The sequence below is a fragment of the Balaenoptera musculus genome, chromosome 7, assembly GCF_009873245.2.
Source record: "Balaenoptera musculus isolate JJ_BM4_2016_0621 chromosome 7, mBalMus1.pri.v3, whole genome shotgun sequence".
Lineage (NCBI taxonomy): Eukaryota > Metazoa > Chordata > Mammalia > Artiodactyla > Balaenopteridae > Balaenoptera > Balaenoptera musculus.
The window spans coordinates 52,663,963-52,685,388 of record NC_045791.1 but is presented as its reverse complement, the minus strand read 5'-3'; the positions used below and the strand labels follow the sequence as shown (position 1 = coordinate 52,685,388).

General features: G+C 35.8%; 1 protein-coding gene across 1 annotated transcript in view; it reads left to right on the top strand.

Annotated features, from left to right (window-relative positions):
* Positions 1 to 21,426, top strand: part of METTL8 (methyltransferase like 8) — a 79,910-nt gene that overhangs the window by 46,766 nt on the left and 11,718 nt on the right. Inside the window, exons 5-7 of the mRNA XM_036856980.1 lie at positions 7,425 to 7,516; positions 16,540 to 16,910; positions 18,292 to 18,341. Of these exons, the coding sequence (XP_036712875.1) occupies positions 7,425 to 7,516; positions 16,540 to 16,910; positions 18,292 to 18,341 (513 nt within the window). The remainder of the gene's footprint in view (positions 1 to 7,424; positions 7,517 to 16,539; positions 16,911 to 18,291; positions 18,342 to 21,426) is intronic.

Genomic DNA, 21,426 nt, shown 5'->3' with positions numbered 1-21,426 from the left:
TGTGACCTCTATTCCCTTGTATGCAGAAGTGGGAAGGCATTGGTTCTTTCTGTGTGTCTTTTGTAAGTCATTCATTCCTAAGTAAGAAACTGATTTACTAATAAAAATAATCAACTGAAATATTTATTACGGCCAAAAAAGATAAGTGGAAAGCCAGGACTCAGAAATATAAATTAGTGTCAATAGTAGAAAAGATTTAATTGAAGTTAGTTCAATTATTCTCTGATTTACCTATAACAACTATATTTTATCCATCTGAGACATTTTTTTACCAATTAACATCTCTGTGAAGTCATGGCATTTCTTAAAATTGATGGCATCTTACAATTGTAATTGGAAGTGTTTTTTTCTTTCTTACTGGTACAGAAAATAATGGTGTCTTAGATTTGATGAAATAGGATAATTATAATTTCAAAGTATGTAGTCTTAATTGTACACTGTTTTGAGAACTATTACATTTATTTTACTAATACAAAAACTAAGAGACATAGATAATATAAATTACTTTCCACTGCCATACATCAAGGTTAACATTTGAATATTTGTTATATTGTTAGAGAAGCATGAAAACCTTTTGTTATATGGATAAATAGGCAACAGACATAAAAGATTGACCCAGAAGGAAGTACCTGTGAACATATGGGAAAATATACAACAGTAAAAGAAATACAAATCAAAACAATTTGGTACCTTTTTAGAGCTACTTAAAATAACACCAGAAAAGAAAGAAAAAGAGAGAGAGAGAAATTTAAGATAACACCCTATCCTGGTAGCATTGTAAGTTAATACAATCTGGTTATATTTCTGTTTATTTTTTGTCTCGTCTGTTCTTTTTTTTTTTTTTTGACATTTATTTATTTATTTATTTATTTATTTATTTTTATTTTTATTTTTTTTTTAATAGGGAGCATTTTCTTTTTTCAAATTTTATTTATTTATTTTATTTATGGCTGTGTTGGGTCTTCGCTTCCGTGCGAGGGCCTTCTCCAGCTGTGGCAAGCGGGGGCCACTCTTCATCGCAGTGCACGGGCCTCTCACTATCGCGGCCTCTCTTGTTGCGGAGCACAGGCTCCAGACGTGCAGGCTCAGTAATTGTGGCTCACGGGCCCAGTTGCTCCGTGGCATGTGGGATCTTCCCGGACCAGGACTCGAACCCGTGTCCCCTGCATTGGCAGGCAGATTCTCAACCACTGCGCCACCAGGGAAGCCCTCATCTGTTCTTTTATTTTTCCCTACTGGCTTTTTGGCTATACATCTTTCGATTATTTTTTGTATGTTATTTTAGAGCAATAGTTTCAAACATTTTGGTCTTAGGACCCCTGTACACTGTTAAATCATTGGGGACCCCAAAGACCTTTTGTTTATGTGGATTATATCAATTGATATGTTCCATATTAGAGATTGAAACTGAACATTAAAATATTAATTCATTTTAAAACAACAATAATAAACTCATTACATGTTAACATAAATTACATATTTTCATGAAAATATCTATTTGCTCCCAAAAAATATCGTGCAAGGAGTGCATTGTTTTAAATGTTTGTAAGTCTCTTTAATGTCTGGCTTAATGGAAAAAGCTGGATTCTCATATGTGCTTCTTCATTTAATCTTTTGTGTAATGTTGTTTAGGTTGAATTATATGAAGGAAATTTGGCCTCACACAGATATGTACTTGTAAAAGAGAGGAGTTTTATAATAGCATCTTAAGATAATTTTAGATATTTTTCATTTTTTTTTTTGGCTGTGCCCCACATCTTGTGGGATCTTAGTTCCCTGACCCGGGGTTGAACCCTGGCCCTCGGCAGTGAAAGCGCAGGAGTCCTAACCACTGGACCTGGACCACTGGGGAATTCCCCATATTTTTCTTTCCTTTTTTAAAAATATTTATTTATTTATTTATTTATGGCTGTGTTGGGTCTTTGTTGCTGCACGCGGGTTTTCTCTAATTGCGGCAAGCAGGGGCTGCTCTTCATTGTGGTGCACGGGGGTCTAATTGTGGTGGCTTCTCTTGTTGCAGAGCACAGGCTCTAGGCGCGCGGGCTTGCTTCACTAGTTGTGGCTCACAGGCTCTAGAGCACAGGCTCAGTAGTTGTGGCGCACGGACTTAGTTGCTCCGCGGCATGTGGGATCTTCCCAGACCAGGGCCCGAACCTGTGTCTCCTGCATTGGCAGGTGGATTCTTAACCACTGTGCCACCAGGGAAGCCCCCCCATATTTTTCTTGATACTACATTAAATCTCAGCAGCAGCAGTTTCTTAGTTGCAATATGGAATATGAAACCATATCAATGAACTTTTGGTATTGTGCTATATTATAATCCATTGTTACACCTTATACTTTTTTTTTAAAATAAATTTATTTATTTTATTTATTTATTTTTGGCTGCGTTGGGTCTTCGTTGCTGTGCGCCGGCTTTCTCTAGTTGCGGTGAGTGGGGACTACTCTCTGTTGCGGTGTGCGGGCTTCTCATTGCGGTGGCTTCTCTTGTTGCGGAGCATGGGCTCTAGGCGTGCGGGCTGCAGTAGTTGTAGCTCATGGGCTCTAGGGCGCAGGCTCAGTAGTTGTGGTGCACGGACTTAGTTGCTCCGCGGCATGTGGGATCTTCCCGGACCAGGGCTCGAACCCGTGCCCCCTGAACTGGCAGGCAGATTCTTAACCACTTTGCCACCAGGGAAGCCCACACCTTATATTTTGAATTTTTTTTTTTTTACCTATGCATCATTTTATGACATCATGTATGGATAATTTGGAAAGTTTAGTTCCCTGTTTTATGTAGATTCAGATGACACATTTCATTATACAATATTCAAAAATCACATTTGTTAATACACCATTATTCCCATCAGGAAAAATCTCTTAAGTATTGGGAGCTATCAAACTCATGGTGGTGGACACAACCTTTCCAAAATCCTAATTTTTGCTTGAAAGCACAAAATTTATCTTTGACAGCAAATACTTTTTCTTTTCTTAAAGTGATAGGCTCATTTTGTTTACTTTTAAGATGCCGAATACTCAAGTCTGAATAGTTATAGTTTGTCTACAGTTGCTCTTTCAAGTAAAAATAGCATTCCATGAAAAAAGCATATAATTTAGTTCACAATGCAAACAATCATACAAGTACTTTTCTACAAGTCAGTCATCAGACTTCAGTGTGCAGCTTTTTGCATGCCTCCCATTTTATCACATAGAATATTAAAAATATATTTACTGAAGGGTAATATGTTATCCTCCTCCTTCACATGCTAAAAGTTTTGATTATATGGTGGACATTATGGGTGATATCTTATGTGAAATCTGGATTATGTTGTCTTCCTTTAAAGGTGTTGAGTTTTTTTTCCTGGCAAGTGGTTAAATTATTGCCAAATCTTCTTGGTCAAGTCAGATTTAATTTTAGGTGCTGTTCAGGTGAAATTATTTTGATATTTTCTGAATCTAGCATGGTTCTTATTCCTATAGCATGGCATTTCTGGGGTCTTAACTGAATACCTGAAGTGTTCAGAGAGGTCTCTCCACTCTGGCTTAGCCAGAACTCCAGTATCTCCAAGCACTGCACTGCACTGCACTGCACTGCACTGCACTGCACTGCCTATGCAGACTTCAGGGGCCCTCCCCTTTGTCCAACCCCCTCTTGTTCAGTATTCTGCTGCACAAAGTCTCACCATCTCAGCAGCTCTGAATCTTGATTTCTGCCTTCTCAACTCACAAAACTGCCACTCAGTGAGTCAGCCAGGCTCTGCTTGGGCTCTACCTCTGCACCACAGTCTAGAACATGTCCCAGACAGAAAGCCAGGGTAAATGTGGGAGCTGACCTTTTGTGTTTCTCTTCTTTTAAGGATCACAGTCCTGTGCTGTCTGAAGTGTAGTGCAGTGCCTAAAAGCAATTGCTTTATATACTATTTTATCCAGTTTTATTATTGTTTATAGCAGAAGGATAAGCCTATTTCTAGGTACTCTGTCATGGCGCAAATCACAAGTCCTATACAGCAGTTTTAAGCCATAATTATGAAGATTTTGTAGCTATGTAGAAGAGTGTTTTTGTGTGTGTGTGTGTATCCATAAATACAGGAAGAGAACTTGAAAAATTAAGAACTGTTAATTGATTAGGATATTTAAACGAAAGGTAAGACTTTTTCTTTTTAAATTTTTCTATTAATATAATTGTAACTATGTAATAAAATGACTTTGTTATGGAATTAAAGATTACTGAAATAGTTTTAAGGTGAAACTAATAAACTTTATTTCTTCCTTTTACCTAACAATATTTTATTTTTAATTCACTAGGCACCTAATACATTTGTTAAATTTGTCTTTAAATTTTGTTCTATAATGACACTTTTTCATACACAATAAATGACCAAGACAGAAAAACATTTTATCTGCATAGCTTACACTGGGTACTTTGGTTTATATCTGATTGTTAAAAATTATAATAGGAAGTGACACCACATTCAGCAGTTTTCTATAAGTAGGAACCTCAAAAACATTAGTACCCAAGCTAAATGATTGGGGAGAGAGTGTGTGTGTTTTAACTTTTCAAAACCAAACCAAATGCATGATTATTTAGACTGTTATTGCCATCAACTTAAAGCTAAAGTAAGGAATCATCATTCAGTTGCGCTATACATGTAGAAGGAATATGAAATCACACACACACATGCACACATATGAACTGAAGTCATAGGACTCATGGCCACTCCAAAATTACGACTTAATTCTACTAGCCTTGGTGTGAAAATTTCTTACTAAAAATCCTATCTTTTATTTTTAAGATTTCTTTTTCTCAAATTCAAGTTTTCAGGAAAAATATTCAGCATATTTTATATTTTCTTCTCAATTCTCTTTTTTTAAGAAAACATATATTCTTTTTTATTATAAAGACTGCTGGGTTTTCCCCCAAGAAGGATAACATAAAGTTTTAATGCCCATTGTTATATGTCTTAAACATGCAGTATAGTTTTTTTATAAATATGGTTTTTAAAAAGATTATCTCTAGTTGAAGCAGCTTTACAATATTAAGGAAATTTTAAGGCAGTTACTCTTAATTCCACTATTCTACTATAATTGTTTTTATTTCACCCAGTGCTGTATATTACTTTATATAGTTATGATTATAATACATATACAGTTTGGGGATCTGTTGTTTTAACCTCATGCTATTTCATATATACTTTTCCATGTTGTTGCATAAACTTCATATCTATCATTTTAAATGTCTGTATAATATTCCTTTGAGTTACCATACTTTTTCCATTATCCTATCACTGAGGTTGTTTCCAGTTTTTTGCTATTATATTTGGTATTCCAGTAAATACTGTTGTACAGATACTTCTCTGTACAGAACTTCTCTGGGTTTTTTTTAGTGGCTTCGTTACAATAAATTCCCAGAGTATAATTTGCAAGTCAAACAGTATGAACCATTTTCTTCCTTCAGTAGTGGTGGTGGTGGTAGTGGTGGTGGTTGTTAAATACCTGATTACTTTCAGTTTGTTTGTTAGTTGTCTCTATGCTTAAATTCTATTGTAATTGTATTTGTTACTTATAAACCTGAATGATTCTTATTGCTGTCTGTTGGGTTTGGGTATACATGAATCAGACTCTTCTAATATAAGAACCTCCATAAAGCAGCTGGTCTGGAGGAAGTCCCCATAAATATAGTAGAAACATTTTATAGGTTTCTATGGGGATTCTGTAACTATATAGTGGAAAATCTGTTCTCTTGGGGCTAAGGGTATAATATCCCCCTCACCTAGCAGTTAAGAAAATGAAGCAACATAAAAAACAGTGTAAGGAAGTTAGAGCAATTTAAGAAATAACTAAATCTATTAAATACTCAGAAAGAAGCAAGTTAAACTAACAGTTTAAAACAAATGCGTAAGGCTGAAAACCATATACGCTCTCTTTGTCTCAGAGCTTGATTTTTTTACAGGGAAATGGACTGTTCTATTTTCCTTCTTATATTTTTTAGAAATTCATAGATGAGAAACTTGTGCCCAGCCTTAGTAATACTATTTTTTCAATAAGTGATTTATTGCCTTTAATATCATAACTGTCATATAATAATATTCTCTATATATTTATAGGTACAGAATATAAAATGTAGTTATCAGCTCCAAGTTATGTATGTGATTGCTCACATATATTAAGTCAAAGCAAAAATTTGTTCTAATCTCATTCATTAAAGCAAGTGATAAAGCTGTTTAGTGATTATTTGGGTTGTAAATGATTGGGTTTTATTTGAAATAACAGTGGTTAAATTTTCATCTGTGAAACTCTGATTTTTACATTATCATATACTTTTCCTGGGAACTTCACTATACCAGTTTTGATCCTTCTTAAATGTAATTTCTCACCTTTCAGTGGTGTATTTATAGCCAGGTCACTGGAATATACCCTCTCATATCTGATTGCATAAACATGACTTAAAATAGTACCGAGCTTATCATCATTCCACCCAAAGCAACTCCTTATTCTGTCAGTGTTGCCCCCACTTTCATCAGTACTCAGTTTTAATACCTTGGAATCATTCCTGACTCTCATTCTTCTCCCTTCAATATCTAGTTAATCTCCAGGTTATAACTATAGTTTTCTTTCAGTGTCTCTCCCTCTACTCTGCCTTTCTGTTTCCCATTGCCACCACCTTAGTGCTGGGACTCATTACTCCTAGACTACTGCAACAGACTTGAATTTTGGGTATGTGATTTCTTTATTGTTAAGAAAAATGGTTTATTCCAGGAAACTACATCACCTACTTATAGTCTTACCTATTGCAAAAAAAGAAACATAGACTTTATAAAAACAAAACAAAACAAAAATCACCTTTTTTCTATAAAGATGTTGCTTCTATTCCAAGAAAGACATTTTGGTGGCAGGAAATAATATTCTTTCATATAGAGTAAATTCTGAAACTGAAAATACTTATAGAAAGTGCCAGATCTTAGAAAGATGACCTTCTTATATGCTATATCAAGTAGTCTATCATTTAAACATAAATGAATCCATATACAGAAATTAAGGCAGCTAATAAGAATAGTACAAAAGGAGTATGAAAAAACTATTAAAGAATTCCCTGTTCATAAATTAACAGAAAAGCAAATAAATTTAGCCTTAGAATGAAACACAGCAAACCATACCAGCACCCAGATAAACATGCACCATGGTGCTCCTGGGACACCACTTAAGCAGTTATCTCCAGAAGGTGGCTGGGGCTTGCAACACACCCAGAGTTAGAAGAACTGTAGGCGCTCCAGGGTTGCACCGGCACTGTCACAAGGAACATCTGACACAGAACGTATTCATTGGCCTTGGAATTTGTTTGTGTCATTTGCCTTTGACTAAGCTAGAATGAAAGAGTTATCCCTTGTCACTCTTTTTCTGCCTTCTTCAGTTATAAAGCATGTTTTATAATCTTCATTTTTTGAAAGGGATCACATGCAGTGGTCAAAAGAAGAAGAAGAAGCAGCCAGAAAAAAAGTAGAGGAAAACTCAGCTGTGCGAGTCCTTCTGGAAGAACAAGGTAAAGCAACTACATGTTGTATCTCCTGGAGCCTGGCTTTCCTGTTTGCCCTTCCACTGATTCAGTTCACACCTCAGTCTCTTTTCCTCCTAATCGTGCCACTACTTTAGAGAGTTCTTAGCTTCTACCTTTGCTAATCTACTTGTTCCTTTGGGAGAATTCCCAGTTATTCCAGTGTAGTGGAACCAAAGTTGAAGAAATAAATTATGTATTCACCCTATAAGTATAATCTCTTTCGATAGTCATATTATTGCTTTCTCTGGGAGATACATAAGGGTGGCATTTCAAACAAGATATGAAAACATAATTTAAAAATTTTCCTTTGGTTATGTATCTTTTAGTATGCTGTTGTGCACTTGACCTGCTAGGAATATTCAACAGATTCAAAAACTTTGAGCAAAGAAGGTAAAGTCATATCAAAATGTTTCTGGTCTTTTATTGAACATAAAGTTTCAATAAGGATTTGAGGTACTTTTCTTGGAGGCCTTTGATATTTAGAGTTTAATTTAGGTAAGGCCTTGCCAACCTTCAAAAATGGCTTCTAAAGTATTGGCCTATGCTACAATTACAAAACCAGAAAATAACAAGTGTGGGTGAAGATGTGTAGAAATGAAACCCTTATATGCACTGTTAGAGTAATTACAAAATGGTACAACCTCTACTGAAAACAGTATGGACGTTCCTCCAAAAATTAAAAATCGAACTACCATATCATCTAGCAGTCCCACCTCTGGATATATAGCCAAAAGAATTGAAAGGGTCTTGAAGAAATATTTGCACACCCATTTTCATAGCAACACAATTCACCATAGCACAAGGTAGAAGCAACCCAAATGTCCAACAGATAAATTGATAAACAAAACGTGGTCTCTTCATATGGAATATTATTCAGCCATAAAAAGAAATGGAATCCCTGTCACATGCTATCATCTGGATGAACCTTGAGGACATTATGTTAAATGAAATAAGCCAGTCACAAAAAGACAAATACTATATGATTCCACTTATATGAGGTACCTAAAGTAGTCAGATTCATAGAAACAGAAATTAGAATGGTGGTTAGCAAGGGCTGAGGGGAGCGGGGGGAAACACAGAGTTGTTTTTTAATGGGTATAGGGTTTCAGATTTGCAGGATGAAAAAGTTCTGGACATCTGTTTCACAACAATGTAAATATACTTAACACTACTGGGCTCTTCACTTAAAAATGGTTAAGATGGTAAATGTTATGTGTTTTTTACCACAAATTTTTTTTTAAAAAGCACACTAAAAAAAAATTTGGCCTCTGTCCTTCTCAATGCATAGCTGGGAACCGACAGGCAGTTGGCCCAACACTTACACTCTCTAGAGAGGATTTTCCCACCTTTTTTTTCTTAAATGATTTCTCCTTTAAAACAGGTTGATTTTTTTTTCTTTAAAAAAAACAAAAACAGCTTATTGAAGTACCAGATACCCATAGATATTAACACAATTCATAAATAAGTTTTCATAAAACTCAGTGAATTTTCCCAACACCCACTTTAAGAAACAGAATATTACCAGTAACCCAGAAACTTCCTCATGCTCTGTCCCAATTACTTTCCCAAACCCCTAAGGCTCTACAAACAGCAACCACTATTCTGGCTTCTAATACCATAGGTTAGTTTTGCCAGAACAACTTGGTTCTGGTCATCATCATTTCTCAATCACTCATGTAGCACTGTCAGTGTACCTGTTAGATAGAATGAAAGGCAGTAAACTATGGCCAGGGGCCAAATCCAGCCCACTGCCTATTTTTATAAATAAAGATTTATTGGAACACATACTCATTTGTTAACATTGTCCATGGCTGCTTTTGAGCTATATCTACAGAGTTGAGTAGTTGCAACAGGGACCTTATGTAGCCCACACAGACTACTTACTGTCTGGCCCTTTACAGAAAAAGTTTGCCAACCCCTGAGATAGAATTTTGTTTCCAGATTGATCAGCTGTCCTGAAACTCCCCAGAGAAAGATGTTTGCATTCCTCTGTGCAAGCCAAGCATAGTGAAAAGCACTAATCCCACTGGTAGTTAACTATTGTTCTGGTGACTTTAGTCCACACTTGAGGCTAAGGTTTGAAGCAAAGGTAGCTGTTGAAACTTGAGCTAATGAGACAGCCCTCATGAGCTGCCCTTTGCCAGTGAAGGGGGCAGTGTGGCCCTGTCTTATGCTCTGGCATCATTTGTTATCCCTCAGAGCTAGTTTTCCTTCCTTACTGTAAGCATGAATATGTCCTGGAGGATAGACGAGAAAGAAGAGCACCTGGTCCACAGGAGAACCATTCTATTTTTATGAGCTCCAGCCATGCAGTCCCAGAGTGGGATGTGGCCAGGGAGCGCTGGGGCTGGATTTGAGAGTGCATACCGGTGGCAGTTCTGCTCCCAGATCAGCCCGCACTGCATTCCTTTGCAGGAACTCCGTCACACTGTTTCTGAGGAAGTATAATTCTGCTTCTTTGCCAGCAGCTGCACAGACATATTTTCCACATTACTCAAGCTTCTGCTAGCGGCCACCTGGATGTGACAGAGAGAGTCAAGCCTGAACAGAATTAAAAGATATCAGTCATCTTAATTCTTTTCCAGGAAGTTAAAAATGATCCACAGTATATTTCCTGAGAATATGAAAAACCAAGGATTTTTTTTTTAATTCATGCTCTTTTGAGTGTTTCTGTTTAGAACATAAATAGATGAGCAGTGCTGATAATGTTCCCTTAAAGGGCTCTGTATGTGGCTGCCTATTTTGGCCTATTTATGTTAACAATGAACTTGAGTGAAGCTAATGAGAAGGTTATTTTCAGGCCTTGGAAACCACAGTAAAGGAAAATGACAGTTCCCACAGAACCGTAATGTGACTGAAATAGAAAGGTGGTGACTGGCCTCTCTATAGAAGCGGGAAAAGCAGGCTGGAGAGGGCTGATGGTACTGCTTTGAAGCATTTGGTTTGCTTATTAGCATGTGCAGTCTGTTTCTGAGCAAGTTTTCTGGCTGCCGTGGAGACACAAAAGGAAAGAGTTCATTTTAAAATGACTCAAAGTGATCAAGGCTTCCGCTGGGTCCCCTCTGCGTCCTCCCTTCCTACCTCCCCCCACCCCCCCACTCAGTGCAGTGGACTTCACGCATGTCAGAGAACTGCTACAAGGAGAGGAACACACCCAGTGAGGGTGACCCTTACATCACACTTAAGCAAGGTTGCACAGAGCAGCAGTTGAGCATGGCAAAGGAAGAAAACTTCTGTCCTGAGGAACTGTGTTGAGTGACGGGACATTACAGTGAGAGTAAATACCTACCCAGACACCCAGTCCAGTCTCCACCAGGGATCATCGACCTGCCAGTCTGCAGAAGCCTAGGTGAGGCTTCTAATTGGATATCTAATGTTTCTGATGAATATGGGTCAAGGTGAATAGATCCGTTTAAAAGCCCTATTCCCAAACGTTGTGAAAACCCAAAGGAAGCTGTGACCCGGTTCTTCTCCCACTGCCCCTGTTAATCACCATCTCTTCTTATCCAGAAGGGTCCTAAGTCTTTGAAAGAGCCAGTTTTCTCCCATCATAAAGTATTCCATTTGCAGAATAGTATATGGCATGAGCACTGTCTACTGATTTTATCTTACTTATTTTAATGCCACTGGGAGGAAATACTGGTTGTTCTCCCATGCTGGCCAACTCTCTGGCAAGTTTCTTTTGGTCTCTGTGTGTCAGTCTCTCCTGTCACTCCCATTTCCCATTTGTCACCTATTGTCTCAATCTTTGGTGAGAACTGAAGTCCGGAAACACCCTCACAATTCTGAAAATAAGAACTTATCCATCACAAATAAGACAGTCTTTTGCTGTACAATGGTTGACATATTCATTCCTGTGATTAACATGTAAAGCATCCGGGCTCTCATTAGCAATAGTTCTTTCAATTAGATGCCCAGATTAATGAGTTTTAATTCCACATTTCCTTTTGGTAATTTATTTTAAATTTTATAATAGCTCAGATTTCTTTTTAAAGCAGGTTAATTCAGAGAAATGAGAAAGATACATTTGGCAGTTTTTGAGTTAACATGATTATAATTTCCTAAAAACATCTCCAGTGTGTTATATCTCAGCTGGTAATTTAGCAAATGTAATGGGTTTTTTAAAGTTAATAACAAATGCAGCTGCTGTTTTTACTTTAAAATACCCTTGTAAATAACTATCTACCTAGGATGAGTTATCTATGGCAAGGAAAATAGTAAGAGAATTCCACTATACCTTCCTTTGTGAATACCTTACCACTTGAGAGTGTCCTATGTGGGAAAAAAAAATAGAGTAGCTAAAAGTTTTGTGTGCTGATAAATTTAGGGTACTTGTTTGTAGGTCAGCTTTGGTTGTTAATTTCATACACTGCTCTTAGAAGTATACTTTAAATTTCATAACTTTAAGAGTTTTCTTTTATTAGACAATTAACTTTATCAGTGAAATTTCAACTGGAAATTTCCAACTTTGAGAGCTCAGGTGTTTGTGTAATTGCTGTGCAAAAATAGCTTTAAATTGCCTTTTGTTACATTGCAACTTAGAATAAATTTTCATAATTCATATTAATCACATAATATATGTCAGATACATATACATGGTTTAATTCAATTTCTTAGTTATATTCAGTGTGATTCAGGGTGAATTCTGACTATTTAAGTATGGTTAGTGTGTCATAGTCCTTCTTCCCCTCAGCAGTATTGAATTTAATAAATGAATAATTGAAAAGTTGCTTCATCTGGCTGTGGTTAAACAGATCACTACATCCCTTTTACAGCCGTTGGCAGAGAGCAATTAACTCTGAATTGGCAACCTTGGAGAGTAAAGGGAAAATTTTCTCCTCCAAGAAAAATTGATCATTAATATACCTGTTTAGAAAATCAGTTGGACAAGATGAAGACAGGGCAGATTTCTCTACACTATATTCTTTTATCATTATTGGCCTGAACTTGAGTTGAGTGAACAGCAAGATTAAACTAAATTTTTCACTCATGGTCAGAAAAGTTGCTCTATCAATTCCCCTGTTATCACAGATACTCTTGCAGTTCAGGAAATTAAATTATATGCTGGAGGTGTTTACCTTGTCTCATAGCCATAATTATGAGTTTGATTGAGCTTCCGTGGGGTCTCAGAAGCTGTTATACATTACTGGGAACTGTGGAGTTGCCAGCATTGATTGAAGGTACTGCTAAAAGCACAACTTTAAAAAGCAAAAAAAAAAAAGTTCCAGCTCATTAGCCTTTATCCCAGCCTATCCTGTTTTGTTTCTGTTTTGTTGCTGTCCCACAAACCCATCCATTCTCATAGAGCATTTTATGTTCCTGTTGCTCATCATAATTTCATCATACAATCTTGCATAGTTTATTTTTTATATAATTCAAATGGGGTTTAATTAAGTCTGTTTTTCTGATCTGTCTTTATGTAGGTTCACTCCAATCAGCATTATTTTTACTATTTGGTTGTACTGATTATAAGTCATACTGAGGTTTTAATTTCAGCTTGATGCTTCATAATGAGAGGAAAGTACAAAATCAGATAAACATTATTTTCAGAGATATTTTGGAGGGGGTTAATCTTGATTTTGTGTTAGGAAGGCAGTATAGTATAATGGTTAAGAGCATAAAGTCTGATAGAATTGGTTCAGGTCCTGGCTCTGCTGGGTGACCTTGGGCAAATTTTTTTATCCCCTCTGACCTTGAACTTCTTTGTCTGTAAATCGGAAGAACATGTCTATCTGAGAGGTATTATTAGGATTAAATGGGAAAAAAATCCAAGTAACATTTGACATAGTGCCTGGCACAAACACTTAGTATGTACTATTGTGCTGCTGTTATTGGTACAATGATTTATGTGATGTTTGGTTTTTTCCTCCTAATTCCTGAGTGGGAAATACTTGAAAAAGGCTTGAAAGCGTATATATTAGCAGACCTTGACCATCATCTTTTAATAGTACTCAGATCCTTTTTAAAGATGGGATAAGCTAGGGTTGAATTTAGGTGCTTGGTATATTTGGTACCTGAACCAGATTCTAGTCACCTCACTGCAGATTCATTTTCTTTATAAACCGTAGAAATTAAACAGTAGTACAGGCTCATATTTATGACAGCAATCTGATCCAAGATTTTGCAGTTTTTAAAACTGAATGTTTAATGTTCTTCATAAATTCATGGGATTTAATAGGAAAGTACATAGACTTTTTAGAGCTTAAACATAGAGATACTCTAATTCGGGGGTCCGGCCCGTGGCCTGTTAGGAACCAGGCCGCACAGCAGGAGGTGAGCATCAGGTGAGTGAGCGAAGCTTCATCTGTTGCTCCCCATCACTCCCCATCGCTCGCATTACCTCCTGAACCATCCCTCCCCCCACCCCCCGACCTCCGTGGAAAAATTGTCTTCCACGAAACTGGTCCCTGGTGCCAAAAAGGTTGGGGGCCGCTGCTCTAATTCAACCCCTCATCAAATGAGGAAACTCTTTGGGCAAGTAGAATGAAGAATTCAACCAAGATTCTTTATCTTCATGTAAGATGTAGATAAAACTTTGCAAAAGAAAGAACTACCTAATAATCGTTAAATTGTTACCATCACTCCAAATTTCCATCTGATGGTTATAAATGAATATAAAATAAATTTTAGAGTTGCAGTCAGTGTATAGACCATTCTGTGTGAATATTTTCTCTCAATATTTTTATCCTTTAAATTTTAATTGCTTCATAAGATTACTCTGTTTTGACATGCATGGTTTGCTTGGTCATTCCTATGTTGCTGGCTGTTTGAGTTATTTCTACTTTGTCTTATTATAAATAGCACTGCTATGAACATCTTTTCTTTCAAGTTACTCCCCTGCTGTCTATCTCTTCCCCTGCCAGTTAATTCCGAGGGGGATATTCCCACAAATTAATCACTTATATTACATTCTAGTTACTTATAGTTAGGTTCAAACTCACTTCACAAGTAACTTGGTATTGGAAACTCAAATGCTAGAGATTTGACTAAATATAGATCTTCTTAGGTGGGTCACTTTTTATTAAGCAGAAAAATCTTTTACCAACATAGAGTGAGTTACAAAGAGAGTTCTTAAGATAAAAGGAAGAAGAGAAGGTGCGAGAAGACCCTGGGGAAATTTGGCGGTTTCCTAATTCCTCCTGAGTCTGATTTTTGGAATGTTGTTTTGTTTTCTTACACAGTATATCAGGTACACTCCAATTTTTAAAGGTAGAGATAGAACTATTTTAAAGATATACAGCATTTTTAGATTAGTGATAAATAGGCTTCCTCCCATTAGTGCAGATGAGAGCATGTTTTGGACTTCAACATCACATAATTCTTTTGTTACAGAGATCTACTTTCATTTCTCAGACCTTAAATACAGATGGGAGTTTCTGTCTTTCTAGCAGTCCTGCTGCCAGATACAATTCAGCCCTGCTGGGAAGGAAGTCTTGTGGCCAGATGGGTGGAGATCCATGGTACAAGGCCATAAAGATAAAAGTGGAAAGAAAAGAAAAAATATAAGGGCTTCAGGACAGGGTTCTGTAACAGAGACAAACCTGACTATAGGCAACTGCTTGTTCTGAGGGTAAGGGCTTCTTTAAAATTCTCAAAGAAATGAGTCTGTTGTTTTTAGTTTTAGTTTATTTTTGGAATAGATTGTAATTTCGCATGGATCAAAATTCAAATGAGAATTCTTCCTCAAACTCTGGTCCCCAGCCACTCAGTTCCACTCTTCAGAGGCAACCAGTACTACTAATTATGTGATTATCCTTCCAGAAGTATTCTGCCCATATAGCAGTTAATATGTGTATATACATACATGACTGTTTTTTTGTGTATGTACACACATGAATTTTTTTCTTCTTTTGTTTCTAATAAATAGTTGCATCATATACTTACTGTTCTACATTTTGCTTTCTCACCTAACATTAAGTCTTGAAAATTATTCTATATTAATGGAAGGTTTTTAAATTTTTTTGAAGGCACTTTAGAAATGTCACATGTCTACACTGGGTGAAAGTAATTCCTAACCCAGGGATTAGGTCTGGTATGTAATAGTATCCAAGAAATGTTTCTTGTGTGAGTGAGTGAGAAAGTGAGTGAATTAATGATTATACTAATTTAAGCTGCAGATAGAAAGAGGCAGAAAGCTAAGAATTGCCTGAAGATCTGAGACTGTTGACCTAACCCTGATGCTGGGACCCAGGGTAATCAAAGGGATGACATCACAAAATGCATATCTCTTTTTAAATTGCATCAGAAATTCTCTTTAAGGCTTCATATTAGGAGATGTCAATAAGAAGAGGTGCCTCTGGAGGTGGGTGAAGAATGGAGTTACGGGATGGCCCCTAGACCCCAGGAGTCAGAACATACGGTCCTGCTTCTGCTGTGACAGGGCTCCAGGACCCGGACAAGTGGGTTCATTTCTCTGTGTGTCCTTTCTTCAAACGTGAAACAAGGGGGTTGGAGTAGATTATTTCAATGGACCGTTCTAGCTCTAAGATTATGTCATTTATTATTCCACAATTTCCTGTTTGATTACCAGTTTGCACAGACATTTGTCGTGTTGAAACTGCATTTACAGAGACATAAAAAATGAGGTATCATTTCTCTAAGATAATAAAGAGCCTTACAGGTTATTGGTAAAAATGTGATCATTAAGATTTCAAGATTAGACTGTAGAAAGCAGTGTGCAATGATTATATTCCTCACAAAAATTTATTGGCTAAACTATTGAGACAGAAGCAGACTTACCAGGGTAAGCCCAAATACCCCACACATTGACACATTTTGTGAGGATTAATACTCTAGTTTTAACCTTTAAAAGGTAAAAAAAAGTCAGATAAATAAAAATTATTATAATATTAAAGTTATTCAATAGTAAATATAATTGTTATAAATGAATAGTATATGTAATATATTTAACAGTATTTAATTATTAAATATATTTTGTTATTAAAATAGTAACTAATGATAAATATAATTCATAGTAAAATAAATCTGTTTTCTTCTCTTTATTTTAGTGAAGTATGAGAGTGAAGCTAGTAAATATTGGGACACATTTTATAAGATTCATAAGAATAAGTTTTTCAAAGATCGTAATTGGCTGTTGAGGGAATTTCCTGAAATTCTTCCAGTTGGTCAAAAAACTGAAGAGAAGGTAAAAGAATTATCATGGAATCATGTAAAAGTTCATGCTGCAAATTGTTTCTCAAGAATGCACTGCCCTACTGTGCCTGAAGAAAAAAATCATTATAGAGAAAGTTCTGGCTCATCAGATGGTCAAAACAAAGCAGGATCTGATTTTTCCAACCTAGACTCCAAAGAACACAGAAAAGGACCTCTGAAGACTGAATTGTTTCCTGGTAGCAACGCCACTTTCAGAATCCTAGAGGTATGGTACTGCAGGGGCAAAAATTTTTTAATGTACATTCCATACTACTTTAATAATGATCCAGATTTTTTAGGGGGGAAAATGATCAAACCTAACTATTAAATAAGTGTTCATATACTTTTGTGCATAAAAATTATTTAAGGGACTCATATCTTTAATTAGTCAGGTTTTAAGTTTGTGATTTAAATTTTTTTTAATTTGTCTACTTTAATTTCTAACTTGAAGGAAGTTTTAAATACCAATAAAGTTTTGGCCTTAATTTCTATCTCTTTCTGTTATTACCCACTTTTAGGTGAAATAGAAATAAGTGAAGTATGTAATTTGCTATAATCTGGTGTAGACCTTGATTTTCTATTTTAAAAAATAAACCTTTTCCTTCTGATTGTAAAGATAATATATACTGATTACAGAGAATTTGCTGAAGAGAAAGAATAAAATAATCTACAGTCCCATAAACAAGGGATTTAATTTAACCACTGTTAACATTTAACTGACTTTTTTCTCCTTTTGTTTATACTGTTTTGTATAGTTGAGCTATACTCTACCTGCATTTTGGGGTTTTGCTTTGTTTGTATTGAACATTATAACATAAACGGTTTTCTGTACCTTTAAAAATTCTCTATAAACATTTTCATGGCTGCAAAATACTTTACTATGTGGAATACTATGATTCTACTTACCTGTTTTCACTTGACTGGGCATTTAAATTGTTTTCAGGTTTTCAACAGCAAACATCTTTGGGTATAGACTTTTCTGCATTTTCTTTTATTATTTGGGTTCAATTTACTAGTTCATAATTTATAAAAAAATTTTAATACTGTTAAAATATATTGCCAAATTGCTTTCTAAGAAGTTGTACTAATACCAATTCACAGCAGTGTAGGTCTGTTTCATCACACCCTTACTGATTGGAATATTCTTATTTTAGTGCTTTCTGCTTTGTTAGACAAAAATTATACCTTATTTTAATTTGCATTCCTTTGATTGTTAAATAGGTCATGTAGTCCTTCAAACGTTTAGAAGTCATTTGTACTTCTTTTGTGTTCTGTTTATTTCCTTTATTTATCAGATGCTTTTTAAAAAATGAGCTCTGCCCTTTATCATATTTAATGCAAATGTTTTTTTCACAGTATGTTTGTCACCTTTTAATTTGGTTTATTTTGGGGTTTGGTATGTAAAAATTTTAAATGTTTCCATAGTCAAATTTCTCAGTGCATATTATTCTTGTGATTTATTTCATTGCTTTTGAGTTTAGAAAACTCTCCTATACCCAGAGATCCAGTAAATTTCTTTTAGTTTTTTTTTTTAATAAAAAAAATATGACATTGGTGAGGAAAATTTAACTTTATTTTCATGATATTTGTTTACTCTTTGATTTTAGGTTGGCTGTGGTGCTGGGAATAGTGTTTTTCCAATTCTGAACACTTTGCAGTGAGTTTTAGAGTTTTCTCCTACAAAATTCTACATACGTATGGGAGGTTGAGAAATTCTGGGAAAAAGTTGTCATGTATATGCCAGTAGTGTTCTTGTTCCCATATAAACAATGACTAAATGAAATTTCAAAAGAAGTGTCTTGGTCTGAGTGTCTAATTTCATGTGAACTGAGAATTACTCTGAAAATAATGTTTCACAGGCATGGGTTGTCCACCATGAGTTGAAGTAATTTTTTAAGCTTGTGTTTATGTGGATGAGGGAATAAGAAGAGAGTAAGAGGTTTGATCCTTCCGCTAAGCTGGGAGTTGCTGAACTTTAGAGATTTATTTACCCCTCCAGGTTACTTAGGTGTCATTTTACACATAGAGAACTGAGTTTAAAGCTTACACAAAATAAAGTGTAAGCTTTAAACTCATTTTATTTTGTCATCACTTCTGGAGCCACACCCAGCATAAAACCTTCCTATGTCAAATGACTGTATCTAGACTTGAAATTGTTTGGAGTTATAGCACCTAACCCTAAGATTCAAAAAGGCAGAAGTAGGTGATAGGAACAAAGATGTTCTCCTGACCTGCCCTTCCCGTTCACCACCTCACCTATGCGTTTTAGTAGGTGAGGAAGAAGATACACCTTACAAAACTTTAACACCTTTTACCTATGGCTGGTCTGTCAAGTCCCTATTTTTTAAGTTTACGTGATAGCTTTCCCGTTATTTTTCCATTATAAAATCAACATAAGCACATTGTAGAACGTTCCCATTAGAGGCAAATGGGTTGGGGGGAATCACCCATTATTCCCACCACCATAGCATAGCTGCTGACAGAATTTTTGTTATAATTCCTTTCAGTCTTTTCACTATGCCTATTTTTAAATTTAAGAAAGTTTTTTTTTTAACTTTCCATTGTGAAAATGTAAAAGCATTCAGAAAAACTGAGTAATACAGTGAATTCTCATACACCCACCACCTTGTTTCAACAGTTACTAACATAAGGCCAACATCATGACACTTTAAGTACTTATGATGGATCTCCAAAAAGCAGGACATACTTCATTACTATTATAAACCTAACATAATAAAAATTAAGTAATTCCCTAATATCATCAAATTACCAGTTAAAGTGTCCAGCCAGAAGTGATGCTGGCCAATTTGCAGTTCTGAATGGTGTTTCTCTTTCGGGACTTATTTTCTTTGTTTTCCCTTTTCCAATTTCTGGGCCAAAATTTCCTGTTCTTTTATACCACATAGCCAGATTCCTTCACCCCAGTGATCTCTGAACTTGTAATACACATAAATCTACTACACGGGCAGTTGATTGTGTGTTACTTTATGACTCATCTCAAGTTATTATTTTGCATATCATTTCTTTATGTCTTATTTCTTCAACTACTATTCATATATTCCTTGAGGTAAAGAGCATATTTTACTCTAATCTGATTTTTCAGGTAGCCTAACAATACAATATAGATAGAGCTTGGTACATACTGACTGATTAATATCTCTGGTTCCCCACTTGTTAGTTGTATTTTTCCCTCTTCTACTTCTCCCTCCAACTAATAATTGCAAGCCCTTGCCTCCTCACCCCCTGACTCTTTCTTTGTGGATGTGTCTTTTTTTTTTTTTTTGCCTCATATTCATATTTTAGAAATCACTGTAGCTCAATAACCTGAGATAATTAATTCATCTTTAAAAGGCAACCAGTGATTAGCCTTCCAAAGGGAGGATTAGACTTTTTTTTCCCACCACAGAAATTGTGTTTTATTACTTTTGGAGAGGATAGGATTAATGTTTTACATTTTTAGAATATTTTACCATAATTAGACCTCTGGAATTGAGAGGTCATATCATTCTCCAAGGATCATTTAATTCTTAAACCCCTTGCCAAGAGAGTGCTTGGTGGTGTGGTGGTAGTGGTGATATTTACACCTGTTTGCTGGGAGAAGGGCCAAGGCAGTCAGCCGTTTTTACTGAAAAGCTCTGGAAAGTCATTGGGTGATCACAAGACCAACTTGGGTTGCTGATGCAGTGGGAATTCAGTTTCAGAGGTCAAGCTGCCGTCTGGTAGGACACATGGCAAATGGCACATGCCTTCCTTTAGCTTACTAGACCGTTCTGTATCTTGTGAGTGTTTAGTAACTACTGCCCAAAGATAGACTGCATACCTTTCATAATAGCTAGATGTGCCAGTGTCCAGAGAAGCATTTTGAGCTATATGGAAGTATTTATAGAACCATGTTAATTTCTTAAGTTTTTAAGTTCCTGGAAGGCAGAGGCAGATCTTCCTTTAATGATGATAACAATGATGATAATGATGATGGTGATGATGATAGCAACAATAATAAGAATGACTAACATTTATTAGGTGCTCACTCTGAGTCAGGCACCTTTCTAGAAACTTTACATATATGAGTCCATTCAATCCTTACAACCAACTTAGATGCCATATTTATCTCTATTAGGAGTTTGGGATTGACATATACACACTACTACTATATTTAAAATAGATGACTAACAAGGACCTACTGTATAGCACAAGGAACTCTGCTCAATATTCTGTAACAACCTAAATGGGAAAAGAATTTGAAAAAGAATAGATGCATGTATATGTGTAACTGAATCACCTTGCTGTACACCTGAAACTAACACAACATTGTTAATCAACTATACTACAGTATAAAAGAATTAATTTTAAAAAATAAAGATGAGAAAACCAATTACAGAGAGATTAGATGACTCTTCCATGGTCACCCAGCTAAGTGGTAGAGCCAGGATTCAACCCTGGGTAGTCTGGTTTCAGAGCCCTTGCCCTTAGCCATCATACCACATAGTACTATATGTATCTGAGTGTTTTTTGAGACACTTCAAACATGTGTGACCAACCAACAATTACAAGTCACAAATATATGGATTTCATAGGAAACAATAAGGGTATATATGCTGCAATAAAGCACAATTTTTATATGGGATGGATGAGAAAAGACAAGCAGCACAAGTTTTAACTTTGATTCAGTACTGGTTAACTTTTCATAACCAAATCCCATTCATGATACATTAATTTATTTGGACAGATATTAATTTGAATGC